The sequence below is a fragment of the Psammomys obesus genome, unplaced genomic scaffold, assembly GCF_907164565.1.
Source record: "Psammomys obesus unplaced genomic scaffold, mPsaObe1.curated_primary_1811, whole genome shotgun sequence".
In the NCBI taxonomy this organism is placed as follows: Eukaryota; Metazoa; Chordata; class Mammalia; order Rodentia; family Muridae; genus Psammomys; species Psammomys obesus.
In genome coordinates this window covers 14,289,877-14,317,830 of record NW_026592548.1, presented here as the reverse complement: position 1 = coordinate 14,317,830, position 27,954 = coordinate 14,289,877, and the positions used below count along the sequence as shown (strand labels likewise).

The 27,954-nt window shown below is 40.0% G+C and overlaps 2 protein-coding genes and 1 pseudogene across 2 annotated transcripts; 2 read left to right on the top strand and 1 right to left on the bottom strand.

Moving 5' to 3' along the window:
- The first annotated feature begins 16 nt into the window (after window positions 1-16).
- Window positions 17-7,679, top strand: Gng5 (G protein subunit gamma 5). The gene is made up of 3 exons (XM_055614270.1): window positions 17-194; window positions 4,529-4,668; window positions 7,459-7,679. The coding sequence occupies exons 1-2, from the start codon at window positions 114-116 to the stop codon at window positions 4,652-4,654; spliced, it is 207 nt and encodes a 68-aa protein (XP_055470245.1). The 5' UTR covers window positions 17-113; the 3' UTR covers window positions 4,655-4,668; window positions 7,459-7,679.
- Window positions 7,680-8,664: 985 nt separating this feature from the next.
- On the bottom strand, window positions 8,665-23,017 carry Rpf1 (ribosome production factor 1 homolog). Its single transcript, XM_055614445.1, has 9 exons — window positions 22,785-23,017; window positions 21,393-21,449; window positions 18,319-18,399; window positions 15,153-15,248; window positions 14,466-14,619; window positions 10,394-10,476; window positions 9,704-9,885; window positions 9,442-9,568; window positions 8,665-8,889 (listed from the first exon to the last, which is right to left on the bottom strand). Exons 1-9 carry the CDS (start codon window positions 23,010-23,012, stop codon window positions 8,848-8,850), a joined length of 1,050 nt encoding a protein of 349 aa, XP_055470420.1. The 5' UTR covers window positions 23,013-23,017; the 3' UTR covers window positions 8,665-8,847.
- Window positions 23,018-25,851: 2,834 nt separating this feature from the next.
- On the top strand, window positions 25,852-26,326 carry LOC129682110 (transgelin-like; annotated as a pseudogene).
- The last annotated feature ends 1,628 nt before the right edge of the window (window positions 26,327-27,954 follow it).

The following is a 27,954-nucleotide window of genomic DNA, read 5'->3' as shown; positions in this document are numbered from 1 at the left end:
GCAGAGCGCACGGCACCGGAAACTTCGACGAAGTTCGGAGCCCCGCCCCCGCCGTCCCGCGACCCGCCGCCCCTCGCTCGCTCTGACGAGTCGGCACGGCTGTCCCGAGCGCCATGTCGGGTTCTTCAAGTGTCGCCGCCATGAAGAAGGTGGTTCAGCAGCTCCGGCTGGAGGCCGGGCTCAACCGCGTGAAGGTGAGCGGGCGTGGGCGTGGGCGGACGGGCGGGCGGACACGCGGCGCCTCTGGCCCGGGCGGCGGCGGGCTGTGGGCCGCGGCAGCAGTGAGCCCGCCCTTCCGCCGCCTCTTGCCCTGCCCCGAGGGTCTCCGTACGGGACGCCCAGACTTGCCACCGACTCTCTAGTCACACTTTTCACGAAGACGTACACCCATTTCTCGACCTTCGAACACCAGTCTTCCAGCTACGGCATAATAAGCAAGTTTGCTTGCAGAATGCCCCGGAGTCTCAGGACACCACCCTTGCTCAGTACAGCCTCGAACAAAGAGGTGTTTGGACAGACCGGGCGCCGTTCGCTCCGATCTGACCTTGCTGAGGTATCTGTTTACTGGTTTACACACCAGAGAAACTGATTAGCCCTGGCTGCGTTGGGCTTTACCTTGCTGTCTGGTGATTGCATTGTCTTGGGCTAAACTGACTTTTGGGGAAAGGCCTTCTGTTGATTGACAAGCAGGTATTCAAACGCTTTTCTGAAGACAGTTTGCGTATTTTTAAAATCCTAACCAGATTGGCTTCTTTCTGATGCAGTAGGTCGGGTTACATGTGAAACACCTCCTGTGATTATAAAAAGAAACAAGAATTATTAATCACCCTACTAGAAGCTGCCAGTTACCAAGGTGATTTGATATTCAGCACGTTATTTCTAACGTGCTTTGTGGAGAGGGCTTCTATTTCGCTTCCCTCAAGTAGAAGAAATGTCAGGGATCGCTTAACTTCCTTCTAGTGACCTTAGGAGGGTAGGGAAACGCCCATTAGTCTTGGTTTGGACACCCTTTCTCTAATCAGATTTTCACTTCATCCAAGTGACTTAGTCAGCCTTGGCCAGATAGAGCTCTGAAATAGGAAGCGACCTATTATTATCATCACTGATATATGTTAAAGTCAAAAAGTAGGTTGGGAAGGAAAAAAAAAATGTTGGGGAAAGAAAAGAAAGGCAGGTGAATGCAGTAATTACAATAGTGGTATTTGGCCCCAGTGGTCCAAGAAATGAGCTCTCAGACTAGAACTTGCTTTTCTTTGAAAACCCTAGCTACTCTGATCAAAGCTTGATCTTGCCTTGTGTATCAGTTCTTCTGAAGGCTTCTGATTGGGATAGTTTCAACCACCACAAATAAGCAGGTTTTTGGAGTTGCCATGGCAAGGCACATATCACTTGGGAATTTTAAATGATTTTTTTCTAGGTTCCTGAATTAGGTTAGGTGTCATGTCGCCCATGCCATGCCTATGCCAGGCACCGTTTTTGTGTATGACATTTTAAAGCGAGTATAAACTTAACTATTGTATTTGTTTAGTTGGTAATTACTATTGGGGTCCAAGGGAAGCCGCACAAACCACTGAGACACTGATCTCAGGAATTGTTTAATGAACGCAACACTCCAAGACTGACCACTGATGGTCTGGTATACAGAAAAAAACTCAGGAGCCTGTGACATTGTCTTTTAAAGATAGCTTATAAAGGCAAAACCCACAGTTATCTCACATGGGGTGGGGGTGGATAGTGGGATAGGGTAGTCACCTCTGACTCCTCAGTTATTCTTGCTAATTAGACAAAGCCAGTTCTAGCTAACCTTGAAAATGTGCCTGCCAGTTGGGGCTAGCTGTGTTTATGGTGGGGAATTTCTGGGAGTAGCAAGGCCATAGAGTATGCTGAACATAGACACAGTTATTGGTTAACCTGATCTTGCACAGATAAGCTTTTCTCTATATCAGCAAGAAGCTGAGATGATGTGGCTGTTAGGGCCGAAACAGAAATGGCTATAGTTATGCTACCCAAAAGGAACAGGCCTCATCAATTACAAGTACTTTATATCAGGACATTTGGAAGCCTGACTAACAGTTTTGCAGTGTGAACCTCCTGGATAGTGGACAGTGACTATTGTGAAAACAACTTTTCATTTGCTTGATGTAATTGTCATTCCTCCATCCAGTAACCTAGTCCTGGAAGCTTCTAGCCTCCATACAATCTTATCTAGGAGAATGTTTTCAGCCCCTGATAATTGTTGCTCTTTCTGACTGGTTCAACTCAGCTAGCTGTTCTGGCTCAAACTTTCTCCTAGCTGACTGATTTCAAACTGGCTTCTCTCAGCTTCTGACTGAATTGCTCTGCTAGGCCTCAAACTAACTCCAGCAGTCTGTTATAATCTTCTGGCTCCTCATTCTCTGGCTTGGTCTGTCTTTACCTGTGTCTAGTTTGTTCTCTCTTCAACCTGTCTCTGCAAACTCTTCTGGTAAAACTGCATCTGAATTCAGTGAATAGAATTTCCGTGAACTCAACTCCAGCATACTTCCGTTCAACTCACTGACTCAGCTCAACTTACCTGAAGCACCACTGATCGGAACTCAAGAGATCTGCATGCCTCTGTCCCCTAAGTGCTGAGATTAAGACCTGGTCCTAAATTTTTCTTTAGCTGTAACTTGCTCTATACCGGGCTGGCCTTGAACTGCTTGCCTCTGTTTTCTAAGACTAAAGGTGTGTCTGTATTCAAGCCAGATCACACAGACCTAGAAGGTCTTTGGATGTGATCACTTTCCAGAGTAGCCATGTTTCTGTGTCTTGGGGACTAGCAGCTTTTGCATTTTGAGTCTCAAGGTTCCTGTTGAGAGTATGTTTATTTGTTTTTTTTGGGGGGGGGGGGGCTTTTTTTTTTTTTTTTTTTTTTTTGAGACAAGGTTTCTCCCTGTAGCCCTGGCTGTTCTGGAACTCTCTATGTAGACCCCGCTGGCCTGGAACTCCCAGAGATCTGCCTGTCTCTGCCTGCTGGGATTAAAGGAGTACTCCACCACCACTACCTGACTCCCTGTCATTTTCTACCACTCTTTACTTAACTGTTAGGCACACAGCCTAGGTATCTCAGTGCCTAGAAATATAGTTCATATATAATGGTTACTTGAAAAAATTTGTGGGAAAGGAATTAACAGGCACTTTATGCTTACTGCTGATTGTGAACAAAACCAAGTGCTCTGATTCTGTACCCTCCCTACAGCAGCCACTTTTAAGGGGCAAAGCAGGAACCTCTTATATTCAGAGACTAGTAAATACTGAGTTCTTGTGTAAACCAAACAGATATATTCAGTGTGAGTGTAAACTTATCCCATGGTGCTCCTTTGGTCACAGTTTTATAGCTGTTATGGGAGGGGCTAATCCTTGGACATTTGTTGTCATCTTAGAGATAACTGAGATGGTGAATAAAGTAAATAAGGGAACTAGGGGGTTGGGTGCACTTTTAGTCATTCATGTTCAGTGTAACCGTTCAGTTTGTTGTGTTGGTTTTTGTGTTCAACTAGTTTGAGATAGGGTTTTACCAAGTAGTCAGGCTGGTGTAGAACTGTTTTAGTTATAAAACCTCACCCTGACAACCTTCTGCCCTTTATCATGTGACTTGAAAAGCTAAAAGTGACCTTAGTTTAACAGCTTTGACTTTAGAAAAAACATATGCATGGTGTACATGGGCATACATGCCATGGTGCACAACCTTGTGGAGTTGGTTCTCTCCTTCCACCTTTATAGTCTGGAGATCATCCTCAGGCCCAGATTAACAACCCTTCTGAGAAGCCTGTATTTGTCTCAGATGTGATTCGATACATTTATCAACCAAAATAGGATTCCTGTATTGTTATATCCTATATTTCCTAACCAGAATATATAGTGGTAGATGATTAAATGAGTGAATGCATGTCGCTCTTAAATACAAGATATATACGGATGAGTATAAATTTGAATATTTTGAATGGTATTTGGTTATCTGAGTTCTGTGCTAGTTACCTCAGGTTCATTCATGGGCATTTTCCCAGTTTGCTTTCAAGATAGTTTCCCTAAAATGTTAAATATTTTTTGTTGAACTACTAATACTATATATTAGTTTTAATTTAAAAAAAAAAAAAAAGATAGTGGGGCTGGGGAATGTGACTTAATTGTTAGTGTTTGCCTATGAATACAGAAAGTCCTGAGTTGGATCCCAACAATGATGGGTCAGGCCTTTAATCCCAGCAACCAGGTTGTGGAGGCAATTTGAAGCCAGCCTGGTCTACACAAGACAAAACAAATTCTTATTCTCCTCAAACCAAGCTGTTAAGGCTTGTTGACAGCCTATCATATAAAAACAAGACATGGGTAAATACTTTGTATTGAATCATTTGATGTATTTGAATAATTTACTAAGGGTTTTAAGTATGAGCCAGTATAGAACTAGTAGCTGAACTATTTTGATGTGCTGTTTATTTCAGGGGAGTTCCAGACCTATAAGGACCATTAAAACCTTAACAGACTTTTCTCCGCTCTCATTGAATGATAGGTGTCCCAGGCAGCTGCAGACTTGAAACAGTTCTGTCTGCAGAATGCTCAGCATGACCCTCTGCTGACTGGAATGTCTTCAAGTACAAATCCCTTCAGACCCCAGAAAGTCTGCTCCTTTTTGTAGTCATACATCTTGAGGTAAGTTTTTGTAGCACTGACAGCATCTATCTCTGTAATCTTGTCATTCCAATGTCTTGTTTTTAAAGGTTGGTTTGTAGTCAAGAGGACTAATGGTTTCTATTCTATCAGAGTGCTAAACAGATGTAGTAACTGTTAAAGAGGATGGGGACTCACAGAACTCCACTGCTACCACAGCCGTGTGTCTGTACAGTACTGGCCTTAAAAGCATGTGTATTTAGAGGTCCTAAAATACCAGTTTGTTTATTTACCTAGCAAATTGAAATTTTAAGTTTACAGTACTCTGTAGGTACTCTGGATTTGGATAAATTGTTGTCACTGGTGTTAAGAGCCAAGATATGAGTGATATAGCAGAGAATGAGAGAGTAAAGTTGGGTACTTGAACAAGCAAATATGGCACCGGCATCTGGAATAAGGAATGTTTTACCTTTGCTTTTTTCATTTGTTGAGCAAACATAAAACATGAGGTTTACATTTGTGTTGTCAGTGAACTGGATTTGAGGATTACGACAATAAATCATTTGCTGTTTACTATATATCTGTCAGATAATCTTGTCCTAGATTAAATGTCATGTGTGAAAAAAACCTGATCATCCATAGATGTGGCTAAGACTGCTTTCGGCTAATTTAAAATGTAATTAGAGGATACTGTCATTTGTAATCTTTGGTATATTCATTAGTAGTATTGAATTAGGAAGCAAACATTAACAGTGCTTTAAAAAATACACTTGGTGTTTAGTACACACCCTTATACTAACATTCTGACTTGAAAAGTTCAGGAAGCTGCTTCCTAAAATACCTTGTTTTAGGCTTTGTAGATTTGGGAGTGTACAGGAAGTGTAAGTACTGTTCCAGTACATAAAGTAATTCATTTAGATGAAACACAAGAAGGGTTGTAAGAGCTGCTTTAGGTAACAGGTTCTTTGTAAAGAAATACTGCAAACAGTCTAGCCTAGTGGCTTTGTACTAACAGTGATAAGGTTTTCTGGCTTTTGGCAATATTCACTGGAGATTTCTACAAGTTTCATATTTTTGATGATTTACTGAGTATATTTTTTAGACTCAGTGCTACATATTTACTGACTAATTTCACTTAATAAAAAAGTATAAGTCTGCGGTCCTGTTTTTAAGAGTCAACTGAAATGTTTAAATTTAAATGACTTACATTTATTAATGACTGAGATATAAGAACCCAGATTTATGCCTGTTAATTCAAGCAATAAAATAAAACTTTGGATATTATGATTTGAAGCAGTTTAGGGTAAGGAAAGGGTATTTATATGTAAAAGCACTGCTTCTTAAAACTGCGAGGGAATTTAAAAATCGCCTTCATGAAGTGCATATTATAACCCAGTAGGTCTAAGGTGAGGCCCTAGAACCTACATTTCTTTTGTTCGCTATGTTGATTGTCTAGTATACATTAAACACAGGGATTAAAAAACAATCACTGGAGTCAGCTTTAAAAAAAAAAAAAACTAATGTAAATTAGCAACAGAGAATGCAAAAAGGAAATAACAGTTGCTGTTGTATGTTCCCTCCAAGAGGATTTCCACCTCAGTAAGTGTTCTGTGTAAATAGGGCTTTCAACTGCTGAATTTCACTTAATACCAGTTTCCAAGTTTGGGGCCATGGCCAGCTGATATTTTAGTGGCTATGTGTGCTTTAGAGGTAAAACTACTAAACAATGACTTGGAAATTTTGGTAATACTTGATTATTACTGCTTGTTTTGATCTTCCATGAAGGCATGGTGCTTTTCTTGTCTCCTCAGTCTTGCTAAACAGACCCTACTTTAACTTGCTATGAAGAGAAGTTAAATGTGCTCCCCTCTGCCCCCGTTTTGTTTCAACCCCCTCAGCATTTGTTATGAAGTATTCAAAATTTCAAATTAGTAGAAAGGTGAACTGGCCATCTACTGTTTCAAGTTCAATTTTTTTTAACACCTTATTTTTAAAACAGCGCACATCTTTACCGATATCCATAATAACTTACCGTGAAGTTGTTATGCCTGTTTTTTTCTATGTATTTGATAGTGTCAAGCTAATACTATTTTTAAATGTATAACTGTTGCTTCAGTTTTGAGATCTGTGTTTTTCTTGATGGATTGTTTGGTCATTTAAGCTGCTAAATAGTATTGTTGTATACACAGATCCTCATTTAACCATTCCTCTAATGGGCTGCATGGAAGTTGTTTGATTTGTATGCTGACAGTAATATGCTCAATATCCTTGTGACCATGTGTTTTGTTGGTAGGTGAATAGAAGTGATTACATCTTAAAATTTTTTCAAAGGATCTTAAGATTTTCCTTATTAAGCAGTTTTATACCTTTTCATTGTGATAAATTATATTGCAGTAGTAATCTTACTATCTGTAAGATTCCATAAAACAGGGAAACTTGGGTTTTAGTGCCTTTTGTACTAACATTGATGTATCTTCAAAAGTAAACAGGTAAGCAGGCTTAGGCTCAACCTAATTTAAAAATGCTTTTATAAACTGACATTCGGGTGAGCCGCCTTGAGACTGAAGTACATCACAGCCCAGTGGAAGAGCTGCACAGTGAGGGGTTGGTAGGTCATGGAGCACACTAGGGGATGTCACCTTGCTGCTGCTGCACAGCATCTCAGGGCCATTACTGAATAGGCCCAGGTAGCCTAACTAGGTCAAGATTCAAAGTATAATAAAATAGGTAGAATATAAATCATTTTCTAAAATAAAATTGCTTTTAAGTATTGGTGATAAAAATATTTTTAAAAAGTTAATTGATATTTTATATTGTTTTTCCTCCCATTAGGTTTCTCAAACCACTTTTCATGAACCAGTGAATATTCAAAACAACTAAATTTGAAGTCTGTACAAAAGCTTCTCTATCGCACGTGCCATGATATACTACAATCTTCTACTTGTTGGTCCTTAACATCTACCTCTCTGAATTTTCATGGATTTCTGTTTCACAAGGTTTAACTATTTTATATACACTGGCTGTAGCATACAATAAAACAGCATACAAATTTTTGGCCTTGTTATTGGTATGAATGTGCTATTTATTAATCTTTTCAACACCAACTCTTTTTTTTTTTTTTTTTTTTTAAGATTTATTTACTTCTATATATAGTGTTCTGCCTAAGGGCATAAGATGTCATTATAGATGGTTATGAGCCACCATGTGGTTTCTGGGAATTGAACTCAGGACCTCCAGAAGAGCAGTCAGCCAGTGCTCTTAACCTTCGGAGCCATCTCTCCAGCCCTAACACCAACTCTTAATACTCAATGCCTTATATTGGTAAGGCTTCGAGGAACTTAGAGAACTACAAATCTTTGTTTAATGATTGGGATACCCAGTTTCTATCCTTCAGCTACAGGAATTACTTTAAAATATTCCAAATATGGGTGAGGAGATTGAGCTTGGTATGCCATCTATGATTATGATTTGAGTTCAGATCCCTGCCACCTATGCAAAAAGTTGGACATGGCTGTGCAGGCCTATAACCCCAGCACTTGGGGGGAAGCGGTTTGTTGGCCACTGGCATGAGTAAAAATGGTGAGCTCCATGGAAGACCCTACTTAAGTATATAAAGCAGAAAGAGATATAGGGCACTTGAAATTGTCCTCTGGGCTCACACAGGCAGCAAGATTCCAAACAAAAACCTTTTTAGTGGTTACAGCAAGCAGTTAGTTTATACCAAGAAGGTCGTTGCTTCAGTCTGGAAATGATGAAGAATCAAGAACTGAGACCTCAACACAATGCCTGAATGAAGTACGGTAGTAGAGGGTACGCAGGCAGAAAGGAGCAGGTAAATAGGAACGAAAATTAGCTTCAGTGACCTAACTTTGCTCCAGGTGCTGGTAACCTGGTATAGTAAGGACTGATATAGTACCAATACTTTCTCTAGCCTACAAATTCTTTGGGGGTACAGATTAGAAAGTTGCTTTGAATCTTCATTCCAATGAAATTATTCACAACCACTTTGAAATGACAAATTTTAGGCCTTTCAGACCCTTACCAAAATCACATTCATTTATTTTTACTATATGGAGCGGAACATCACAGCAGTCAATCATTTGTTCAAATATAATATTTATAAAATCAATAAATTCCACTTTGAAAAGGGTGTTTTGTTAAATTACCAAGTTTTTCAAGACAGGCTTGTCCAGGAAAATTCAATAGTACTCTTGTAGTACTTTATAAATGGAATTTTCTTCGACTAGTATCCATTTCCCGTGGCTGAAAATGAAAGGGAAGAAAAGACAATGAAGAACAACTTATGTAAGGTAATAAAAACTGGCTGCTTAACCATGCAGAAACACTCTGGGTGCATCTAATTTAAACATGCTGGGAGTTTCTGTCCCATGCCTGTGTGTAGTTTTAAAGTAAAAAATAGGAAGGATATACTGCTGCTAACTAGGCAGAAATAGTGGAGAAGAATGTTTTTCAGGTGTTCTCACTTAAGATGCTTTCCTAATGTTCTTGAGTCTGACGGTGGTTCTCAAATACCGAAGCAGAATCACTAACAGGCCTAAGAGACTGTTAGGCCAACTCCCATGAAGCTGACTAGTGCAGCAGGTCTGGGCCCGAGCGTTTTCCATCCATATGATACTATTAGTCCTATTTACAAATGACTGTTCTTTGTGCTACTTCCATTAAATCCAGGTTAATCAGAAGGCCAGGATACCATATCACATTGGTACTTTCTAGATCATAGGATAAGAAACTCACTCATACATCCAAACATGTAAGTAACAATATAAAGTGGGCTTTGGAACAATAAGCACATACCTTATGGACCCATTCATACTCTCCGTATTTAGAATCAAAGGTTCCCTTCTGAAGAGATCGTAATTTTAAGGTAAAACGTGGTCCAAGTTCCTGAATTCCCACTTTCTTTTCACTCTTGAATATGTATCTTCAGAGACAAAGGTAAAACACTCAGGTTCACTCAACTTTCTGTGGCAAAGCTTAAAGGACTTGTTATATCAGAATACAAGTTCACACTGAATGTACTACATGACTAACAAAAAGTCCCAAGTTACTGTCTCACCTGTGAAACCTGAAGAAGATGTAATCCCGCTGATTGTGGAACGTGGCAACCTGCCTTCCGATAAACTGAGGATTATGAGGAAAGAGAGAAGCAAACATACGTCCAATAGAATGACCTAGCCGTGTTGTAAAATTATTCAGAATTATCTCCGGTACATGTTCTGTGGGGTCTTTGCCTCGTCTCTGGAAGAATTAAAAAAAAAAAAAAAAAAGATGCTCAATAAAGATAATTAGAAAATTCATATAATTTTGGGGTTTGGAACTTAAATTGTCTCCTAGTCATCTATTGGCACAGGATCTCACATAGCTCAGACTGGCTTAGAGCTTTAGTTCAGACTTCCCTAAAACTCAGTGACCCTTCTGCTTCAGTCCCTGATGTACTGGGATTACAATCAGGAAACAATAATCCTGGCTTTAAAAAACTTTCTAAAATGACAAACATCGAACAGGTGGCTTATCAAATCCAGAAATATATATGTAATATTTTAATATGTATTGAATATACCTTAAAATACTGTAAAATCAACATTTCATGGTAATGAGTACTGCTGTTACCAAATTTTTTACTGCTTCACAAAATATCTTAGTAGACAATCTGATGTCATCAGAAGATCAATTAACTAAACTCAAATCTTTAAGAATCTACTGATAACCTGAGATCAATATTGGTCAAACAGTATATAAGACTCACCTTAATTTCTTTACGAAGACGAACACTACTCATTTTAAAATGGGCAGTTGGACCATTTGGCAAATGACTCAAAATAAGTCCATCTGTTTATAAATGTTAAGAAACGCCAAACTGTAACTTAAGTCCGAAACTGAATAAACAAGTTGTTTTCTGTGTATTCAAGGGCACCTAAAATCTACAAATGAGTGGATAGATGTATTTGTTGTTCTGGATTAACCAAACTTAAGTCAAAACACACCAAACCTTTCAAGAAAATATGTATTAATCTAGAATAGTCTTACCTTGTGTTTGTTTGTTTTTTGCTTTTACAATTAAATAGCATCACTCTTAATAGGATATCCTTGGCTTTCAAAGTAAAAGAACAAAACAAAATCTTTCCATGGCCACTACTCAAGAAGGAAAAAGGATGAGTTCAATGCAGCTAGTATGTAAGTTTATGTCCACTTGTATGTTTTTGTATGATTAGGACACGATAGAGTATCATCCAACAGAACCACACATTCCTGTTACACTGAAATAAAAGTGACCACTATTTTTTAAGAGAGAGGCTCTCAGGATTAATGAAAAATTAAAATCAATAACTCAGTAGCATATGATCAGTCCATCATGAACAGAATTATGCTAGATACTATAAACTACAAATTAAATATACAAGATCTATGAGCAAGGACAGCAGGCAAAAGCCCAGAGTCCTCGCTGCAAGGTTTTATGGCACAAAGATACTATAACATCTTTACTTTTCAGTTAATAAGTTATGGCTGGTGCCCAATTATAACATAAGCAGGCAGAACTGTGGTTGACCAAGGGCTTTCAGTTAATAATGCTTTTAGTTTAAGGTGGGGGAAAGTGAGAGGGGAAGCTGGTATTGATAACCCAGCCCAGCAGTGCAGATCCTGGAATAAAGGATCAAGGCCTATGCCTAGGCACTTTGACTCAATTTCAAAGTTAAGTGGCTCTCAACTTTCGTAATGCTGTGACCCTTTAATACAGTTCCTCATGTTGAGGTGACCCCTCCCCAACCATGAAGTTACTTTCGTTGGTACTTCATAACTGTAATTTTGCTGTTCTGAATCAATGTAAATTACTGTTTCCCAATGGTCTTAGACAATCTCTGTGAAAGGTACATCAACCCCCAAGGTGTCACAAACCACAGGTTGAGAACTGCTTAACTAAAGGCACGCAAAAGGAGCTGCAATACACCCAATTCTAAAAAAACCATCAACCTTACATATGTGGTTGTAGTTATTTTTCTATTGCCTTCAAGACAACCTTGGAATGCAGTGGTCTGAATGAGAATGGCCCCCATAGGCTCATATATTTGAATTGTTTGGTTTGCAGTTGGTAGACTGTTTAGGAAGGATGTGGAGGTGTGGCTTTGAAGATGGTTAGTCACTGGGGTGGACTCTGATGTTTCAAAACCCTCACCAGCATCCCCCACTCTATCTCTCCCCACTTCCCTCTCTTCTGCTGTCTCTCCAATTTGTGGATAATATGTAAGCTCTCATCACTAACGCTCTAGTGCCATGTTTGCCTTCTGGCTGCCATGTTTCCTGCCACGATAGTCATGGACTCACTCTCTGAAACTGTAAGCTATCCCCCAATTAAATGCTTTCTTTTATAAAATAACCATGGTGTCTTGTTATAGTAGGAAAGTGAGACTATGCCCTAATCAAAACCATTTCACATCTATGTGCACATAATATGAGATTTACAAAACAGTACTGCCACCATTAGTTCTCAACTTTTCACTCATCCACCAGGTATTACTGCTCTCACTTAACATTTCCACTTCTACAACCACTTCTTTCTTAGTTGACATTTTCCACCTGTATCATTAAAATAAGGTTTCAGTTGGTACTTTTTACTTTTGTGTATATTTTCTAATACTGATGGTAATCAAGCCTGGATTTAGCCCTTGGTTCTCTAAGTAATTAGCCATATAAGATTTGGCTAGGTGCCCCATACTTTCTAACCACAAATGGAACACTACATATCACAGTTTCAATAGCAGTAGCTAATTTCCTACCATTCTGTTATCATTGACTCATGTTCAAAATAAAGACATTAGTTTAACACAATAATGTAGTGGCAAATTATGTTTCTTATATCCAACTTTCCCAAATGTTTCCTGACTTAAAGCCCTCATACAATCTTATATACAACATATATTTTTGCCCTAGTTATTTCAAATACTTGCAATATTTTGCTTCTCCATTAAGGACTGCTTCCAATCCCACCTTTTCATTTAATTAGAATTAACGTACCATAATGCTCATCACTTAGAATAGCAGCAGTTATGAGTCATGAAAATATGGCCTCCCAGCTTCTATTAACCCTGGTATTAGAACTGTTTTTTTTTTTTTGTTGTTGTTGTTTTAAATAAGTATTAGTGTCTACTACACAACAGGCTAAAAATAAACATTGAGTTCTTCTATTTAAAGATTCACTACAGGTTCAACTTCATGAAGTACAGCCAAGAACGTCTCTGACTGCATGGACACTCACAAAACCAGGAAAATTTTGAAGAGTGGTAGTTCTAAAATAATTTTCTCCCATCTTTGTAAAGGCTCGAATTCTATCTCGAACATTCCTTTTAAATCACGGTTTATATCAAAAGCAAAATACCCCAAATTCGTAAGTTCCCAAATACTGTTTGCTTTTTTTTTTTTTTTTTTTTGGGGGGGGGGAGGTATATAAGTTTTAATGTTAAACTAACAAAAATCATGCAAAACAGTCAGTGTGCCTGTTTCAATAATGAAGAAAAGAAGCTGAAACCTGGTCCCACAATGTGATTATTCGGTAAAACAAAATGATGAATGTTTCAGAGAAAAAGACTTACTTAATCTTGACAATGCAAGCTTTCTGAAAGCTAGAAATGGTGTCATTTGTGCACCTATAGGAAATACTAAAGCAAAGAGAAAACATTATTAAGTTGATTAATGCTTTGTTGCAGTATTGGCAGCCTTACGATGATAACTTCAAAGCTAAAATCAAAACAGACCTTGCCATTTTATTTGGGAAAGCAGTTATAAAGGCAGCAATCACTTTAAAAATAGTTCTTTTCTAAAATAATGAGGCATACAAAAACTACAATGATCTAGTCAAACTTAAATTATAATCTAGTCAACAAATGCCCCATTAAAAAGCTAGTTTGGTCTATTTTGATTTCTGGAAAACTAATACATACAAACAAAATAATACACTTAAGTTATATTAAAAACAATGAATGCTGTAAAAAATGGATTAAAAAACAGTGTATTAAAACACCAAGTGTTCACTGATATAAAAAGAATGTGTTGTCCTGTGGCAGAACAGAAAGTCCTATTGCTATTTTTATAAATTCTTTATTAATCTGACTCACCCAATTGGTCATCTCCTAGATACTGAAATTATAGGCACTATTCAAGAAATAACAGCAACTACACAAAGAAATCTAGATGTGTTTCAGATTCTTTCAACTCAAGAGAAATACCTTGGGGTCAATGGCATTTATCTCAAATGTGAGACTCCCAGAAAAAGCTTCTTTGTTACTAGCAACCAAAACATCACCAACACACATAAGGCCTAAGCCTAACTCCCACCTCAGAACAATGAAGGGATGTGCTTTCTGATAGCCTGAGATGAAGCTATACCAAAATATGTGTGTCAACTGTCCAGCACTTTTAACATCTCTTCCTTAACAAATGACTATTCCTCTTCCCCATTCATCACCCCTTCCCAATCGGATCTTGCTCAAGCTTCCTGTGTAGTGATCCTGCCCCATGTCCCTGGAACAGTGCTCTGTAGTTGACAGAACAATCTGCCTGAATTCACTGTGGTAGGTTAACAGTTATGTTTGCATCCTTTACTAAGCATTATAGCAGTGTTTTAGCTGTAATACTTGTCTGATAAAAGTTTTCATGAATAAAAACCTTATGGCATCTTGGCTAGAAATACCATGTTATGGAAAAATGTGATTCTGCAAGCGATAGGAGGCCTTTTTCTGTTTTTTTTTTTTTTTTTTTCAGTTATGTTTAAAAACAGGTGAGGAAAGGGACAGGAAAGTTTCTTTAATAACAAACCCAAAGGATACTTGGTGTTTTACGATCTTCATTAATGACGATCAGGTCTGTGAAATCTCTTGCAATGCACTGTGGGATAATTTTTTTCAGAGCCAGTCCTCGTCTGTAATAAACATGTGAATCTGGTATGACTGTTGAGAGCTGCTCACAGAGGCGCACTGTTCTCTGTAAGAAGAAAAGAAAAATTACCAAAAAAGGAATAGGGATATACTTATAAGGACAGGAATAGTGACAATTCAAGACAATGTTACCAATTTGAGCATGACTAAGGAAGAATGAAACCAGAGCCAAGTCTCATGTATTAAAGGCCAATCATCCTAAAGCACAGGTTTTCAACAAGGGGTAGGTACTACTTCATGGAGCCAGAGACATAGCAGCTTCTGGAGACATTTTGTGCCTAGGACTGGGGCAGGGGTGTGGGGTTGCTGCTTGTTTATAATGAACAGAGACTAAGGATGTGACTAAACATCCCATATTGGGAAGGATAGCACCTCATAACAAGGACTTAACCAGCAATGGTGTTAACAGTGTCAAGGTTGCAAAACCATCCTGAAGAAGTGTGATCAGTGAACCTACATTATTATCAGTTATTTCTGTTTGGCTCACAGTCACCATCAAAGGCAATGAACTATTTCACTTTTCTGAAGAGAGCATTCTAAATATAAGAATTCATGGATGACACTAATCACTGTATTTACCCCATGAGGTCTATCAGAGGTGGTAATGAGAATCTTAGGAGATGTCTGTCTGTTGAAGTAAGACGCAAATTCATCTGTAGCTTCATCATAAGCCACCTAGGAAGAGAGGAGAGATCATTTTGCATCAAACAGTTCATTTAGCTGGGATTTTAAAGCATCACTTAATGACTGTTAGCTGATAGGCAATGGAGGAGCTCACGTGAAAAAGCTGATTCCCTTCTGCACAATTCATGTATAAACTGGGTAGTTATCAAGAATTTCAGGGCACAAACTAAGATGTACTGTATTCTTAACTAAGATTTACTGTATTCTCATAAAATGCCTACAGAACTGGGCAAGAACATTAGTCCTGACTAATGCTACTCTCCAGCCTCATTTTGTTGGTGGGGGAAACCAGCAGTATCAGCTTCTAGGATGGGGTGGCAGTCTAGAGCAGAAGGGGACAAGAATCAGAATTGGTAGGAGAAAGGTAGAAACACAGAGCTTTGCCAAACCAGGGTTGCAGACTACATTAGGGTAGGTATGGAGCAGCCAGAAATATAAAAGCTGTGCTCTGAAGTTCAAGCTGCATGTGTACTTGAGATATGCTACCACTAACCCACAGGTGGCACTAACTTCTCACAAGCTGAGGGAGACCTGGGAACCCACTGACTGTGAAAGGCAGGGACACAAACAAGAACCGAAGGCCTTCCTCAACACACCCAAAGCTCAGATGGAGAAACACACATGTTCAAAGGACTCCCAGTGTTCAACAGTACCTGCCTAATCACCGACGGATACAGGCATGTAATAAAAATGGGCACTCAGTAGCAGGACAGGCTAAAGTCACCACAACAAGAACTGAGCAGATATTGTGCCATGCAGAAGAGAATGACCTGACACTCTGAAGTTTAAGTCAGCTACAGAAACAAAACAGTCCTTAAAAACTAAACTACAGCTGAGCACAGTGGCTCATGCCTATAATCCCAGGGAGGCTGAGGCAGGCAGACTGCCATGAGCTTGAAGCTAGGCTGGGCTACATAGGGAGATCCTGTCAAATAAACAAATCCACAGTAAGTTAATTGAATAACTTACAATCTAGAACTACAGCACTGTGTTGTCTAAGCCTAACTTTCAGCCAAAGCTTGATAGAAAAGGAAGTATGACATATAATCGGAGAAAAATAATTAGCAGATAATTGAGTGGGCTGACCCGTGAACTGAAAAACAATGGACGCCAACATGATCCAGTGTTGAGAACAGAGAAAACCATCCTAGAAATGCAGCAAGGATAGGGAAACTGCAGCATAATGTCAAACATTTCAACAGTGTAGAAAGGGAGTCTCTTAAGGACAGAAGATAAAGGCAGAAAAAGGATTTGAAGAAACCATGGCTAGAAAGACGAACTTGGTGAAGACACTATCACTAACCTCAGACGCTCAGCAAATCCCAAGTGGAATATAAAGACAACATAATAAGCATAGTAGAGTCAAGCTGTTAAGATCACAAGAAAACTTAAAGAGACAAGGCAGAGAAGCAGAAATAATGATGCAGAATATGATCAAAGTACTAAAAGAAGAAAACCTTAAACTCAACAGTTATCTTTGAAAGTGAAAGCAAAATACAAGTATTTTCAGTAAACAGCCCTGAGATAATGAGCAGCTATTAGATATGCTATAAAAACAAAAAGGAAATCCTGTAAACTGAAAGAAAATGACACTAGATGGTAAGACAGACCTAAAGGACCTAGGAAACAGGTGCTAAAATGGTAAAGCTGTTTGTATGTAGACTCAACTATTTGGACAGACAGTCTAGTTTCTTTGAACAGCGTCAGATGAATTCTAGTAACTACAACACTAGGTCATTCACAAACAAAGAGTGGTCTATGACCAACAGCACACTGAAAATGGAGGAAGTCAACGTATGTCAACAGTTTAGCAGAATTATGCAGCTTTGCAGCAGTCGTAATGATTAAAGTTATGTGTGTGGCCTTTGGCTTGTTTCCTTCCAGGGCTGAGAATTAAGCTCCTAGCCCAATGCATGTTATAATTCTAGAGGAACTACTACAGGACTACCATAGTCTAAACATCAAGAGGAATTAAAATAGCATACTAAAAACACAAGAACAGAGAGAAATACAGAGAGAGGGGAGAAAGGCAGATGAATAGAGGAAGCTTAATAGAAGTAGAAGGAAACAAGAGGGAGACAGAAATGAAACACAAATGTCATTAGAAAAGATCAAAGAAAAAACAAAAAGAACACAAAATATGGAAGTCTGGTAAAAACCTCATGAGGAGAAAGTGTTAGAATAAACTACGGGTTTTCTTAGAATAGACTGCAGGTCCAGCTCCTCTTACTGCATGATGACTATTTGCAAGACAATTAGGGTGAAGTTTTAATTTTTAAAAAAGAACAATTAGGAGCCATTACTATAGTTTCACCCATGAGTTCAAATATGTAACAATTTAAGCAAGTATTAACAATCCAAAACAATGTACAATAGAACATGATAACCAGAATAGTTTACCCCAAGAATGCAAGATACTTATGTTTAACATTAGAAAACCCATCGGTGCATAAAGGTAACATGTTGAACACACACATGAGCATCTCAATACTTTCTTTCAAATCAGGAACAAGGCAAGGACAACAGCACAGCCTTTTCTATTTACTCAGCATTACATCGGAAGTCCTATCAGCACGAAAGTAAAAAAATAAAGCAAGAGATAAATCTGTCATTGGAGCAATAAATATCTAAAATTTGAAATGAAGCCAATATTTGGATAAACTATTAGAAGCCAGTTTAGGTACAGCTAAGTCTAGAGGACCACTACCCCACAAAACTACTGTATCATTACAAACCAGCAAACAAAGCAAGCTTCAGAGATGCATGTGCCCGAAGGAACAGCCACAGGACAGGAACAGCTCTAACAAGACTTACGTGTGCAACAATTCAAATTTTACTAACATATTTTCAGTATTTAAGAACGAGCTAAGTGAAGTAACATATGCAGGTCCCTGGACTAGCATTACCTGGTGATATTTCAAATGTTCTAGAAGGGAGGGAACCAAAGAGAGGGAAAGAGAACAAAAAGGGAGGTGAGAAGGATATATCCTGCTCTTACAACCATCATGATGGTGAACAGCAAGATACCAAGGGTGACCTTCAGGTTTATTTCCGACATTACCTCTTCATCATTGGGGTCTACTGTGGTTTCATCGTAGACTCGTTGATTGTCGATGGTCTTGGGTACAGGCTTTGGTGGAGCCTAAGAAAGATGGAAAGCACCAAGTGTTAGAAGCATTGTATATTTATCACTTCACATTACTGTTGGGAAGCAAAAACATCTTCAAATAATCTCAAAATAACCCGTCTTTATTTCAAACCACAACTACTGTTGCAAAATCCTAGAGACAAAATGGAGCATTAATGCTCTCTCTTAAAAATCTAAAGAAACATATACATGGTAAATATATAATGAAACAACTTAAAAATGGGGAGAAGTAGCAGAAATCACAAAAATTATCCATATCTAAAATAATATCTAACAGCAAAAAGGAAATTAACAGAATGAAAAAAAAATCAGTCAGGTGCAAATCCTAGTGACTATTTCTATACTTGCTAAAATCTATTCAGAAATATGAAAAACATCTATCCAGTGACCTAGGAATTCTGTTTGTGGTAATTTACAGTAAGAAATAAAAGGTCTGTAGGGGGTGGTCATTCATAATGGCCGTAAACATCGATAGAGCAAATGTCCCACAGCAGGGTAGTTGGTAATACACTGCGTATCACACAACTAAGCACTGTAGAACTATCACACAGCTTAGCTCAAGAAATGGGATCACCAAACTAAGGAGTACAAGAGAAGTAAGAGAACACGTGGATGTTATGCACTGACATGAAGGAAATATGATAGACTATTTAGGATGTTGGGTGTGTATGTGTTTCAGGTGTGCAATTTGTGGAGCTGGCTTTCTCTTATCACCACGTGGGTTCCAGGGATTAAATTCAGATTGCCAACTGCCTCTACCTTACTGAATTATCTTGCTGGTCCTTATGTAATTTTTAAAGATAATTCTAGGAAATCACCTGTCAGGCAAAAGCTAATTTTTGTTGTGCTTAGGCAGGGTGCTGTGTACACCAGTTGAAAGCCTATTAAGCTGTGCCTCCACCTTGGCCAGTAATGATGTTAAGGTTTGCTTATTTAGCTGATTATAGTATAGGAGTTTCAGAGAGACTAATATTACATGATGTATTAGAATTCTGAAGGTCAATAGCCTAATATTGATGATTTTAGAGGATTTAAACTAATACTATTTAGACTTTTATGAAAAAGTAGTATGATTACTTTGTGTATAGTCTGAATATTTTGCCTTTCTCAAGAATCCTTATTGCTTGTTGCTTATATAAGATGAAAGTGGGGAGAACCATATGCTTTAAAATCCTTACAAGACACCTACAGATACCTGACTTTTGATAAAGCCAAAACTATACAATGAAAAAAAAGACAGCATCTTCAAAAAATGGTGCTGGTCTAACTGGATGTCTACATGTAGAAAAATGCAAATAGATCCATATGTATCACCCTGCACAAAACTAAAGTCCAAGTGGATCAAAGATCTCAACATAAAAACAGACACACAAAATCTGTTAGAAGAAAAAGTGGGGAAGAGCCTAGAACTCATTAGCACAGGAGACAACTTCCTGACCAGAACACCAACAGCATAGGCTCTAAGATCAACAATAAACAAATAGAATCTCATGAAACTGAAAAACCTTCTATAAAGCAAAAGACACTGTCATCAGGACAAAAACGACAGCCTACAGACTGGGAAAGGATCTTCACCAACCCTACATCTGACAGAGGGCTAATATCCAGAATATATAAAGAACTCAAGAAGTTAAAAAGCAACAAATTAACTAATCCAATTAAAAAATGTGGAACAGAGCTGAACAGAGAATTCCCTATAGAGGAGTATCAAATGGCAGAGAAAGACTTAAATGCTCAAAGTCCTTCCTCATGAGGGAAATGCAAATCAAAATGACCCTGAGATTTCACCTTAACACCCATCAGAATGGCTAAGATCAAAAACTCAGGAAGTTAAGCAAGAAGGAGGACCCTGGGTAAGGTGATCAATCCCCATTCAGAAAGGCAAATGGGACGGACATCAGAAGAGGGAAAAAACAGGAAACAGGACAGGAGCCAACCACAAAGGGCCTCTGAAAGACTCTACCCAGCAGTATATCAAAGCAGATGCTGAGGCTCACAGCCAAACTTTGGGCAGAGTATAGGAAATCTTAAGAAAGAAGGAGGAGATAGTAAGACCTGGAGGGGACAGGAGCTCCACAAGGAAAACAACAGAACCAAAAAAAATCTGTGCACAAGTGTTTTTCTGATACTGATACTCCAAACAAGGGCAATGCATGGAAATAACTTAGAATTCCTGCACAGATGTAGCCCATGGCAGCTCAGTGTCCAAGTGGGTGTCCTAGTAAGGGAAGAGGGACTGTCTCAGACACAAACTCGGTGGCTGGTTCTTTGATCACCTCCCCCTGCAGAGGGGAGCAGCCTTGCCAGGCCACTGAGGAGGACAATGCAGCCAGTCCTGATGAGACCTGAAAAGCTAGGGTCAGATGGAAGGGGAGGAGGACCTCCCCTATCAGTGGACTTGGGGAGGGGCATGGGAGGAGATGAGGGAGGGAAGGCAGACTTGGGAGGGAATGATCAAGGGTGCTATAGCTGGGATACAAAGTGAATAAACTGTAATTAATAAAAAAAATAAATTAATTTTAAAAATCACAAAAAATAAAATCCTTACAAGATAATTTAAAAAAAAAAGCATGTGTAAAATTTTTTAAAAATAAAAAGTTTAGTTGTGCAACAATGCAGGATTTTTAGTAATTCTTTCAGCTTCAAGTCACAAGAGCTAAACCCTCAAGCCTAAAGTAGGAAGTCCCCCAGTCTGAATGCCAGGGAGCACTTTCTCTGCCTCCTGAACATCAACATTCCTGTGCTTTGAACACAACATATTACTATACATAAGGTATAGTAAAGAAGAAATTTAAACAACTTCATATGAACAATCTACTTCGAAAACAGACAATGGGCTTTCACCAATCTGCTAAGTTGAGTAAAGTGTAGAAAGGGATTTGTTCCATTATTTTTATACATCTGAAATGTTTTAGAAAAAAACCAGCACAGTATTCAGGAAACACTATTTAACATGAGACCAATCACATGGCTGAAACCTTACGTACTTTATCACCAAGAGCTTCTCTCTCTTTTTTCAGTTTTTTCTTAGCAGCCAACTTTTCCTAATGGGATAAAAACAAACAAATTTGAGAAACTAGCAGTTATTTCACAAACTCATACTGAAACTACAAATCAGTTCTCAGACCACTATGAGAAATTATTATAATGTTTTAAAGTAAGGACACAACTTTTTTAAAGGTCTGCTTAGGTAGCGCAGGCTTGCTTCTGACTGACCATCCTCCTGGCCCAGCTTCCTCAGTGTTTGGATTACAGGTGCACGCTACCACCCCCAACCAGACACAGGCTAATCAATAAGATGTATTTAACAAAATGCTTGTTTTGTCAATGTCAAATCAACGTAAACTTTAAGTACATTTAAACTTTGAGTAGCTTTAGGTTTTATTATAAAGCCACCAATTAGTTAAACGTATTAACACGTATTTTTAAATTAGTTAAACCTATTAACATGCATTTTTCCCCTAGTGGACGCATCCTAAACATCATGGTTATAATGATTAAATTTCCTAGAAAGCACTAAAAATAAACAGAAATTGGACATGAGTTTTCAGGAGGTTTCCAATAAGATCACCATTAGTTATGCTTATATTTTGTAACCAAAACAAGCTTTGAAGACCAATAGGAAGTTACAAACATGGTTGTTCTTTAGTATACATACACCAGTATCTCCTGATTTCCAGACAAAATGTTTGACACGCTCTATGGTGCCTTCTGATCCTCAATAAGGCTTCTAGGACATTCCTCCCTCCTACTTGCAAACCATAGGTAAACAAGTCCATCGTATGAACTCCCTTAGCAACCTAGCACTTACAAAAAGACTCAGTTAAGGTCCTCCAGTAAGAAAAACGCAAATAAAAATTAAAAGAATACCGTGTTTGTTTCTATGTATGCAGTAATAAGGATTTTTTTTTTTTTTTCAAACTTAAGACACAAATGAGCCTTTACGGTCCTGGTCTAGTTTGTGTTTACTCCAAAACTGTGTCTGCACAAGGCGGTAGAGAGCAAACGCAGTTCTTACAGACACTTCACAGTACTATCTTCAGTCATAGTTCCTGAGTCAGAGAGGCCGAGTTTGGGATCTGGAGTTTACACTTCGAAATTAACCAACCCTGGGCAGGCGGGGCAAGACAAGGGGAGGCGCCCTGCGCCCTCTGGGGCGAGAGAGTGGCTCACTTTTCCTGGGACCCTCGGCTTCCCGAAGAAGTGCGACTCAAGGAGCAGGCAAGGACCGGATCCCCCAAGCCAGGCTCGTCCCGCAAAAGGCTGACGGTAGAGAGCCCAGCGCAGAGCGAGGGCCGGTACCGCGCCCCCAGCCTGGCCCCCGCGCGCCCCCAGCCCTGCGCGCCCCCAGCCCCGCGCGCCCCCAGCCTCGCGCGCACCTTCCGCTGCTGCTGTTTCCACCGCGTGAACATCAAGTGTCGCCGCTGTTTGTTCTTAATCTCCGAGATACTGAAGCCCGGAGGGAAGGCAGCCGCTTTCGGGGGCCGCACCCCGCTCTCCGCCGCCCCATCGCTCGCGACCGCAGCCTCCTGAGGCTCTTCAGCGGCGGCTTTCCTCTTGAAGCCTCGCTTACCGCCACCGCTACTCTTCTCCCCGGCGGTCGCCATGTTGTCGAATCTGTACGGAAACGGAAATGCTTTCCGTCTTTGACCCGGGTCACACATTTTTACTTCCGGGGGCACGAAAGTTGCGCTTGAACCAGTGTGTTTCGTTATGCGTTAGATACTTAAGGTACCAGAATTCAGGCTTTACCCCCAAGTGTACGAACGGAGAGAAGAGTTCTGAGTGTCGATCCTTGTGGTTAGTTACAACTTGCTGCAAAGAAACATAAAATGGCTAACATGTTGTGTGTTGAGCTTTAAAGTAGTTGTGACATAAAAAACTGAACAGGGGAAAAGCTGAAAAGAGAGTAAAGGAGCCTCGCCACTTCAGATGCGCTTTCAGAAGGTGTCTCTACCATTGATCTGAGACTTTAAGGAAGTAAAGATGTTTACGCAGTAATCCTTCAAAAAGCCTTTAATCTGAGACAAGCTGATAATGTAAGAGTTACCCAGGCATTGGAAACAGCTAGCTCCGTGGCACCTCAGTGACAGAAAATTTGTCCCCTAGTTCAACACCAGACACAACAGAATTCAGATTAAGAATTGGGAGAGATAGGAAAGAGGAGGGGTGGGGGGGGTGGGGGCTCTTGAACAGTTGAACAGCTCCTGTGAGGGTTTTGTAAAGATTCTGTGTTTATTTAAGATGCAGATTTCTTGATTGTATTTTTGAGGGGGACGGTGACCTGGCATTTTGTGTTATTTTTGAGGTACTACAGCCCAAACTTATGGTCTTGTGGATGCTAAGTGATCCTCCAAAGTTGGATTTACAGCCTCCTTGATTTACACACAAAAAAACAGCAGTCATAATAATTACTTAAAATGAAACTGAGGGGAAATTAGTGGAATGAGAAATCATAGTAAATTGAGCAAAGGTCGTGTTTTTCGCACAAAAACAGCTCTTACCTCAAAGAGAAAAAGGTAGTTTATTCTAGAGCCAAATATGATTGGCCATGGCCTGGAAAAACAGGTTTACGTCTCTCCAAATACCATGTTTGCAACGTCGGAGCAGGTTCCTAAAGCTTTTTTTTTTTTTTTTTTTTTTTTTAATATAGTAACATAACAAAAAGTAATAATTAAAAGACATTTCCCAAATACACTGATGGAGACACTAAGTGGGCAGTTAGAGCAGAGTGAGAGATTTCAGCAGCAGCTTTCCAACTACCATGGAGCTGAAAACAATCCTATTGGCTAGTGGTATAGCTATTGTTAAGTTGTAGCAGAACATAATTCATGTTTGTGGTAATGCTGGTATAAACCCACCATGATGACAGTCATATAAAATTCCAACATTACGACGTTTATTCATTGATGATGCTAACAAATTCTGTTACCAGCAGCTTTAATGCTTCTGGTTTACGTTATTTGCTGCCCTACACTTTTAAAGTGTACTCCCATTTCCATTTTTGTTTCTGTGAAACAGTGTGCCATGTTACATCTGTCACAGCTCTTATGCATTCCATGCTTTTTCATATCTCTTGATCAAATCAAAGGATCATGCCAAATGATTGCCATATGCCATCAACATTTATCTAAGTCCACACTATGTTGTTTGTACAGTGGTAAAATTGTCTAGTAAAAAAACATTTCACAAAATATATCTCCTTTACTAAATAATCCATGATATTTGGAATCATTGTTAAGAATGTATTTTCTATAAAATTTAACCCATACATTGTGATCAGATCAGCCAGGCAAGAGAGATGGTTATTTTAAATGTAAGGTAATAAAATAATCATTTATCCTCAGGTGTTCTGTCTCAGAATACTCTTAAAAGTTATTGAAAATGTTCCCCAAATTTTTGTTTATGTGGCTATATCTGCCACAATAAGCAAAAACTTAAATTAGGGCTTGTAAAACTATATTTTATTTGCCTGATGTAATTGTCATCTTGGAAACTTACTGCCTCCATCTGCTAACTTAGGTCTAGTCCTGGAAGCTTTTAGCCTCTGTACAAGGTAATGGAGGCCTAGAATTTTTTCATTCTCTGAGACTTATTGCTGAATAAAGCTCACCCTTTCTAGTTTGTTCTGAACTCTGGCTGGCTGGCTAAACTCAGCTATTCTGGCTCAAACTTCTCTCCAAGCTGACTGATTGAATCTGGCTTCTCTCAGCTTCTGACTGAATTGCTCTGCTTGGCCTCAAACTAACTCTAGCAAAATGTTCTAATGTTCTGGCTCCTTCTCATTTTCTGGCTTGTTCTGTCTTCACCTGTGTCTAGCTTGTTCTCTCTACAGCCTCTATTACTGTCCTGGTAAAACCACCTCCTCTCTCTCTCCCTCTGTGCTGCTCTCTCTTAAGCCACTGCTCTTTCCTCTCTGTTCTAGTGAGAGTTGGGAATATCCTATTCTGTCAAATCTGATTCATCACTTTGTCTGCCTCTCAATTAGACATTACTTTCAAACATGGCTTATCTTACCCTCATTGTTAAGGATTAAAGGTGTGTGCTAAGGGCATGTCTGCATTCCAGACAGATCACACAGACCTAGATGGCCTTTGGATGTGATCTGAGCAGCCACATTTCTGGATTAAAATTCTGCTACAAGGGCTTATAAAGCTTGTATATACTTAAGTATACAGCAATAAAAACCATTGCTTAACAACTTACATACTTTATTAAAATGGGTATATTTTGTAGAACAAGAACAATTGCAAGGAATTATTTTATGGACTTTTAGCTGGATTAATAATCATTTTTTGCATAAAATCTTTACTGATTAGAAATCTTTGTAGATATATGTGAAGAAAATCTGGCCTTAATTATGTAGTTAGTTGACATCTATCCCAGCCCAGATACTGACACTACTCTTCTTCAGCCCACGAATGACCAAGCCTTCTCTGCCTCAACATGGGTCTATCCTATGTATGGTACATGCAGTCCAAAATTGAGAAAAAGTATGATGAGGAGTCAGAGCAGCGACCAGCAGAGTGGATTGTAAGGCAGTGTGGCCCTGGTGCTGGCAGCCCGGATCCTAGGCACCTGGGCTCCCAGGTGTGGCTGAAGAATGGCATGATTCTGAGCAAGATGCTGAGCAGCCTGTCTCCTGAGGGACCCAAACCAGTGAAGATGCCTGAGGACTCGCCTTTTTATGGTCTTCAAGCAGATGAAGTAAGTAGCTCAATCTGTGAAGGCAGCAGAAGACTATGGAGTCACCAAGACTGACATGTTCCAGACTGTTGACCTCTTCGAAGGCAAAGATCCGGCAGCAGTGCAGAGGACTCCAAAGGCTTTGGGCAGTTTGTCCATGACCAAGAATAGTAGAGACTGTTGGCTATTCTCAAGCAGCAGGGAAAACCTTCCCTGCCGTGGACTCCCTTTGTAAACTTGCTATACTTTACTGGTAAGTGTCCAAGCTCCTGCCTGAGGAGCTCCAGCAGCCAGGCTGGGATGCACCAAGTTTTGCCCTTGGGCTTCCTGTAGATCTTTCAGGGGTGTCCTGTCTTCAGCTCATCAGCTCTCCTGAGAGCAACCTGTTTTTTTTGTTGGCCTGCCTTGTGGTACTCAGATGGAAGGGTGTCCCAGAAAACCCACAGCTCTGAGACTGCAAATCCAAGTTACATCATTAAATGTGGGCTTGGGGCGGCAGCGGTTGCCTCTGCTCCAGCTTCACACCACCCCCTGTGGGCCCTGAAAGGGCTGCCTTTATTTTCAGGTTGTGCTGCTGGCCTCTCTACACCTTACGACTCCAGAGTGGCTGGGGTTAAATTTCCACAGCCCAGATACCGGAGATCAGACACCTGGAGAATCTGAGAAGCTGAAGCCACGGAGAAAGCAGGAAGCCATAACCTGAAGCCTCAGTTATGGCTGCTGCTCACAGGGAACTGAGGAGGAGGGAAGCTTATCCGATAGGAACTAGCATCACTGTAACAACAATGTATAAACTAGCCATTCCTCCGATGGAAGGAGCTATACAGATATAGACCAGAACTAGGAATATAACCCTTCAGTATAAACCCATAGTTTAGTTAAGGAACTTTGTTTTGTTTGGCTTAGAATTCAAGTCTATGTAAACTCTATGAGTCAATAGACCCCTCCTTCACACACCTCCAACTGTCATAATGGTAGTTCCAGCCTCTGTCACAAAGGTCATCTCCAGTCTCTCAGTGGGACCCCTACCAGATTATACTCAAGTCTGAACACAACCCCACCAATCCCTAAGATTCCAGCCACTCCTGTTTTCTTCCCTCCTCTCCTGGATTTGTCTCTCCAATTTTAAGAGATTTGCTTCCTGGTGTGACTCTGTCATTGGAAGAAGCCGAGAAGCTCAGAAGAGAAGAAACAAAAAAGCAGGGATGAGGGTCCTGAGCTCCGCACCTCAGCTGGTTTTGGGGAAACCCTCCCTTGGAATCTGCAGTGCCTTTGTTGAGGCTTCCTCTCAGATATGTGTGGTTCCTGGGCTCCCATGTCTCACCTTTCCCTTCCCTTGGGACATTATCCCTCCTAAGAGCTTTGTGGCTCCCAGGCTTCAGAGTTGTGAGTTTCCTGGACACCTTCCCATCAGAACAGGAAGGTCAACAGACACTATCGTAGAGATCCTAACTGGTTTACGAAGAAAGCCCAGGAGCATAAGAGGGAGTTCACAGAGAGTCAACTTCAGGAGGGGGAAATTCAAATGGGCAGCAACAGATGGGCCTCACAGGCTGGCAGGACAGACTATAGATGACCCTGGCATAGTGTCAGAAGGGGAAGGCCAGTCTTGAGCTACAGCGTCCTGCTTAGCCTGCCTCACCCATGCCTCTGTAGGTTCAAAGCTGCCAGAGCAGCTTTGAGGTGTCACTGGGCAAAGATGGCTGCACATAAGCAGCTCCCAGCCTCAGCACAGCTTCTTACCCCAGAACAACCACTGCCCTGGCCCATTCCCAGCTGTAACTCCTCTCACCGCCCGCCCCCCCCCCCCCCAGTCTTTCCCATCCTAGAGTAAGCAGGAGAAGAGGGTGGGGCAGCCTGTGC

Excerpts from the sequence above, each read along its gene's own strand:
- Gng5 (XM_055614270.1), top strand. The coding sequence starts at position 114 with ATGTCGGGTTCTTCAAGTGTCGCCGCCATGAAGAAGGTGGTTCAGCAG. Across the intron at positions 195-4,528 it reads CCGGGCTCAACCGCGTGAAG|GTGTCCCAGGCAGCTGCAGA; the intron begins GTGAGCGGGCGT and ends ATTGAATGATAG.
- Rpf1 (XM_055614445.1), bottom strand. The coding sequence starts at position 23,012 with ATGGCGACCGCCGGGGAGAAGAGTAGCGGTGGCGGTAAGCGAGGCTTC. Across the intron at positions 10,477-14,465 it reads TGAAGATCGTAAAACACCAA|ATGGACTTATTTTGAGTCAT; the intron begins GTATCCTTTGGG and ends ATTTATAAACAG. Across the intron at positions 9,886-10,393 it reads GTCTTCGTAAAGAAATTAAG|AGACGAGGCAAAGACCCCAC; the intron begins GTGAGTCTTATA and ends TAATTCTTCCAG.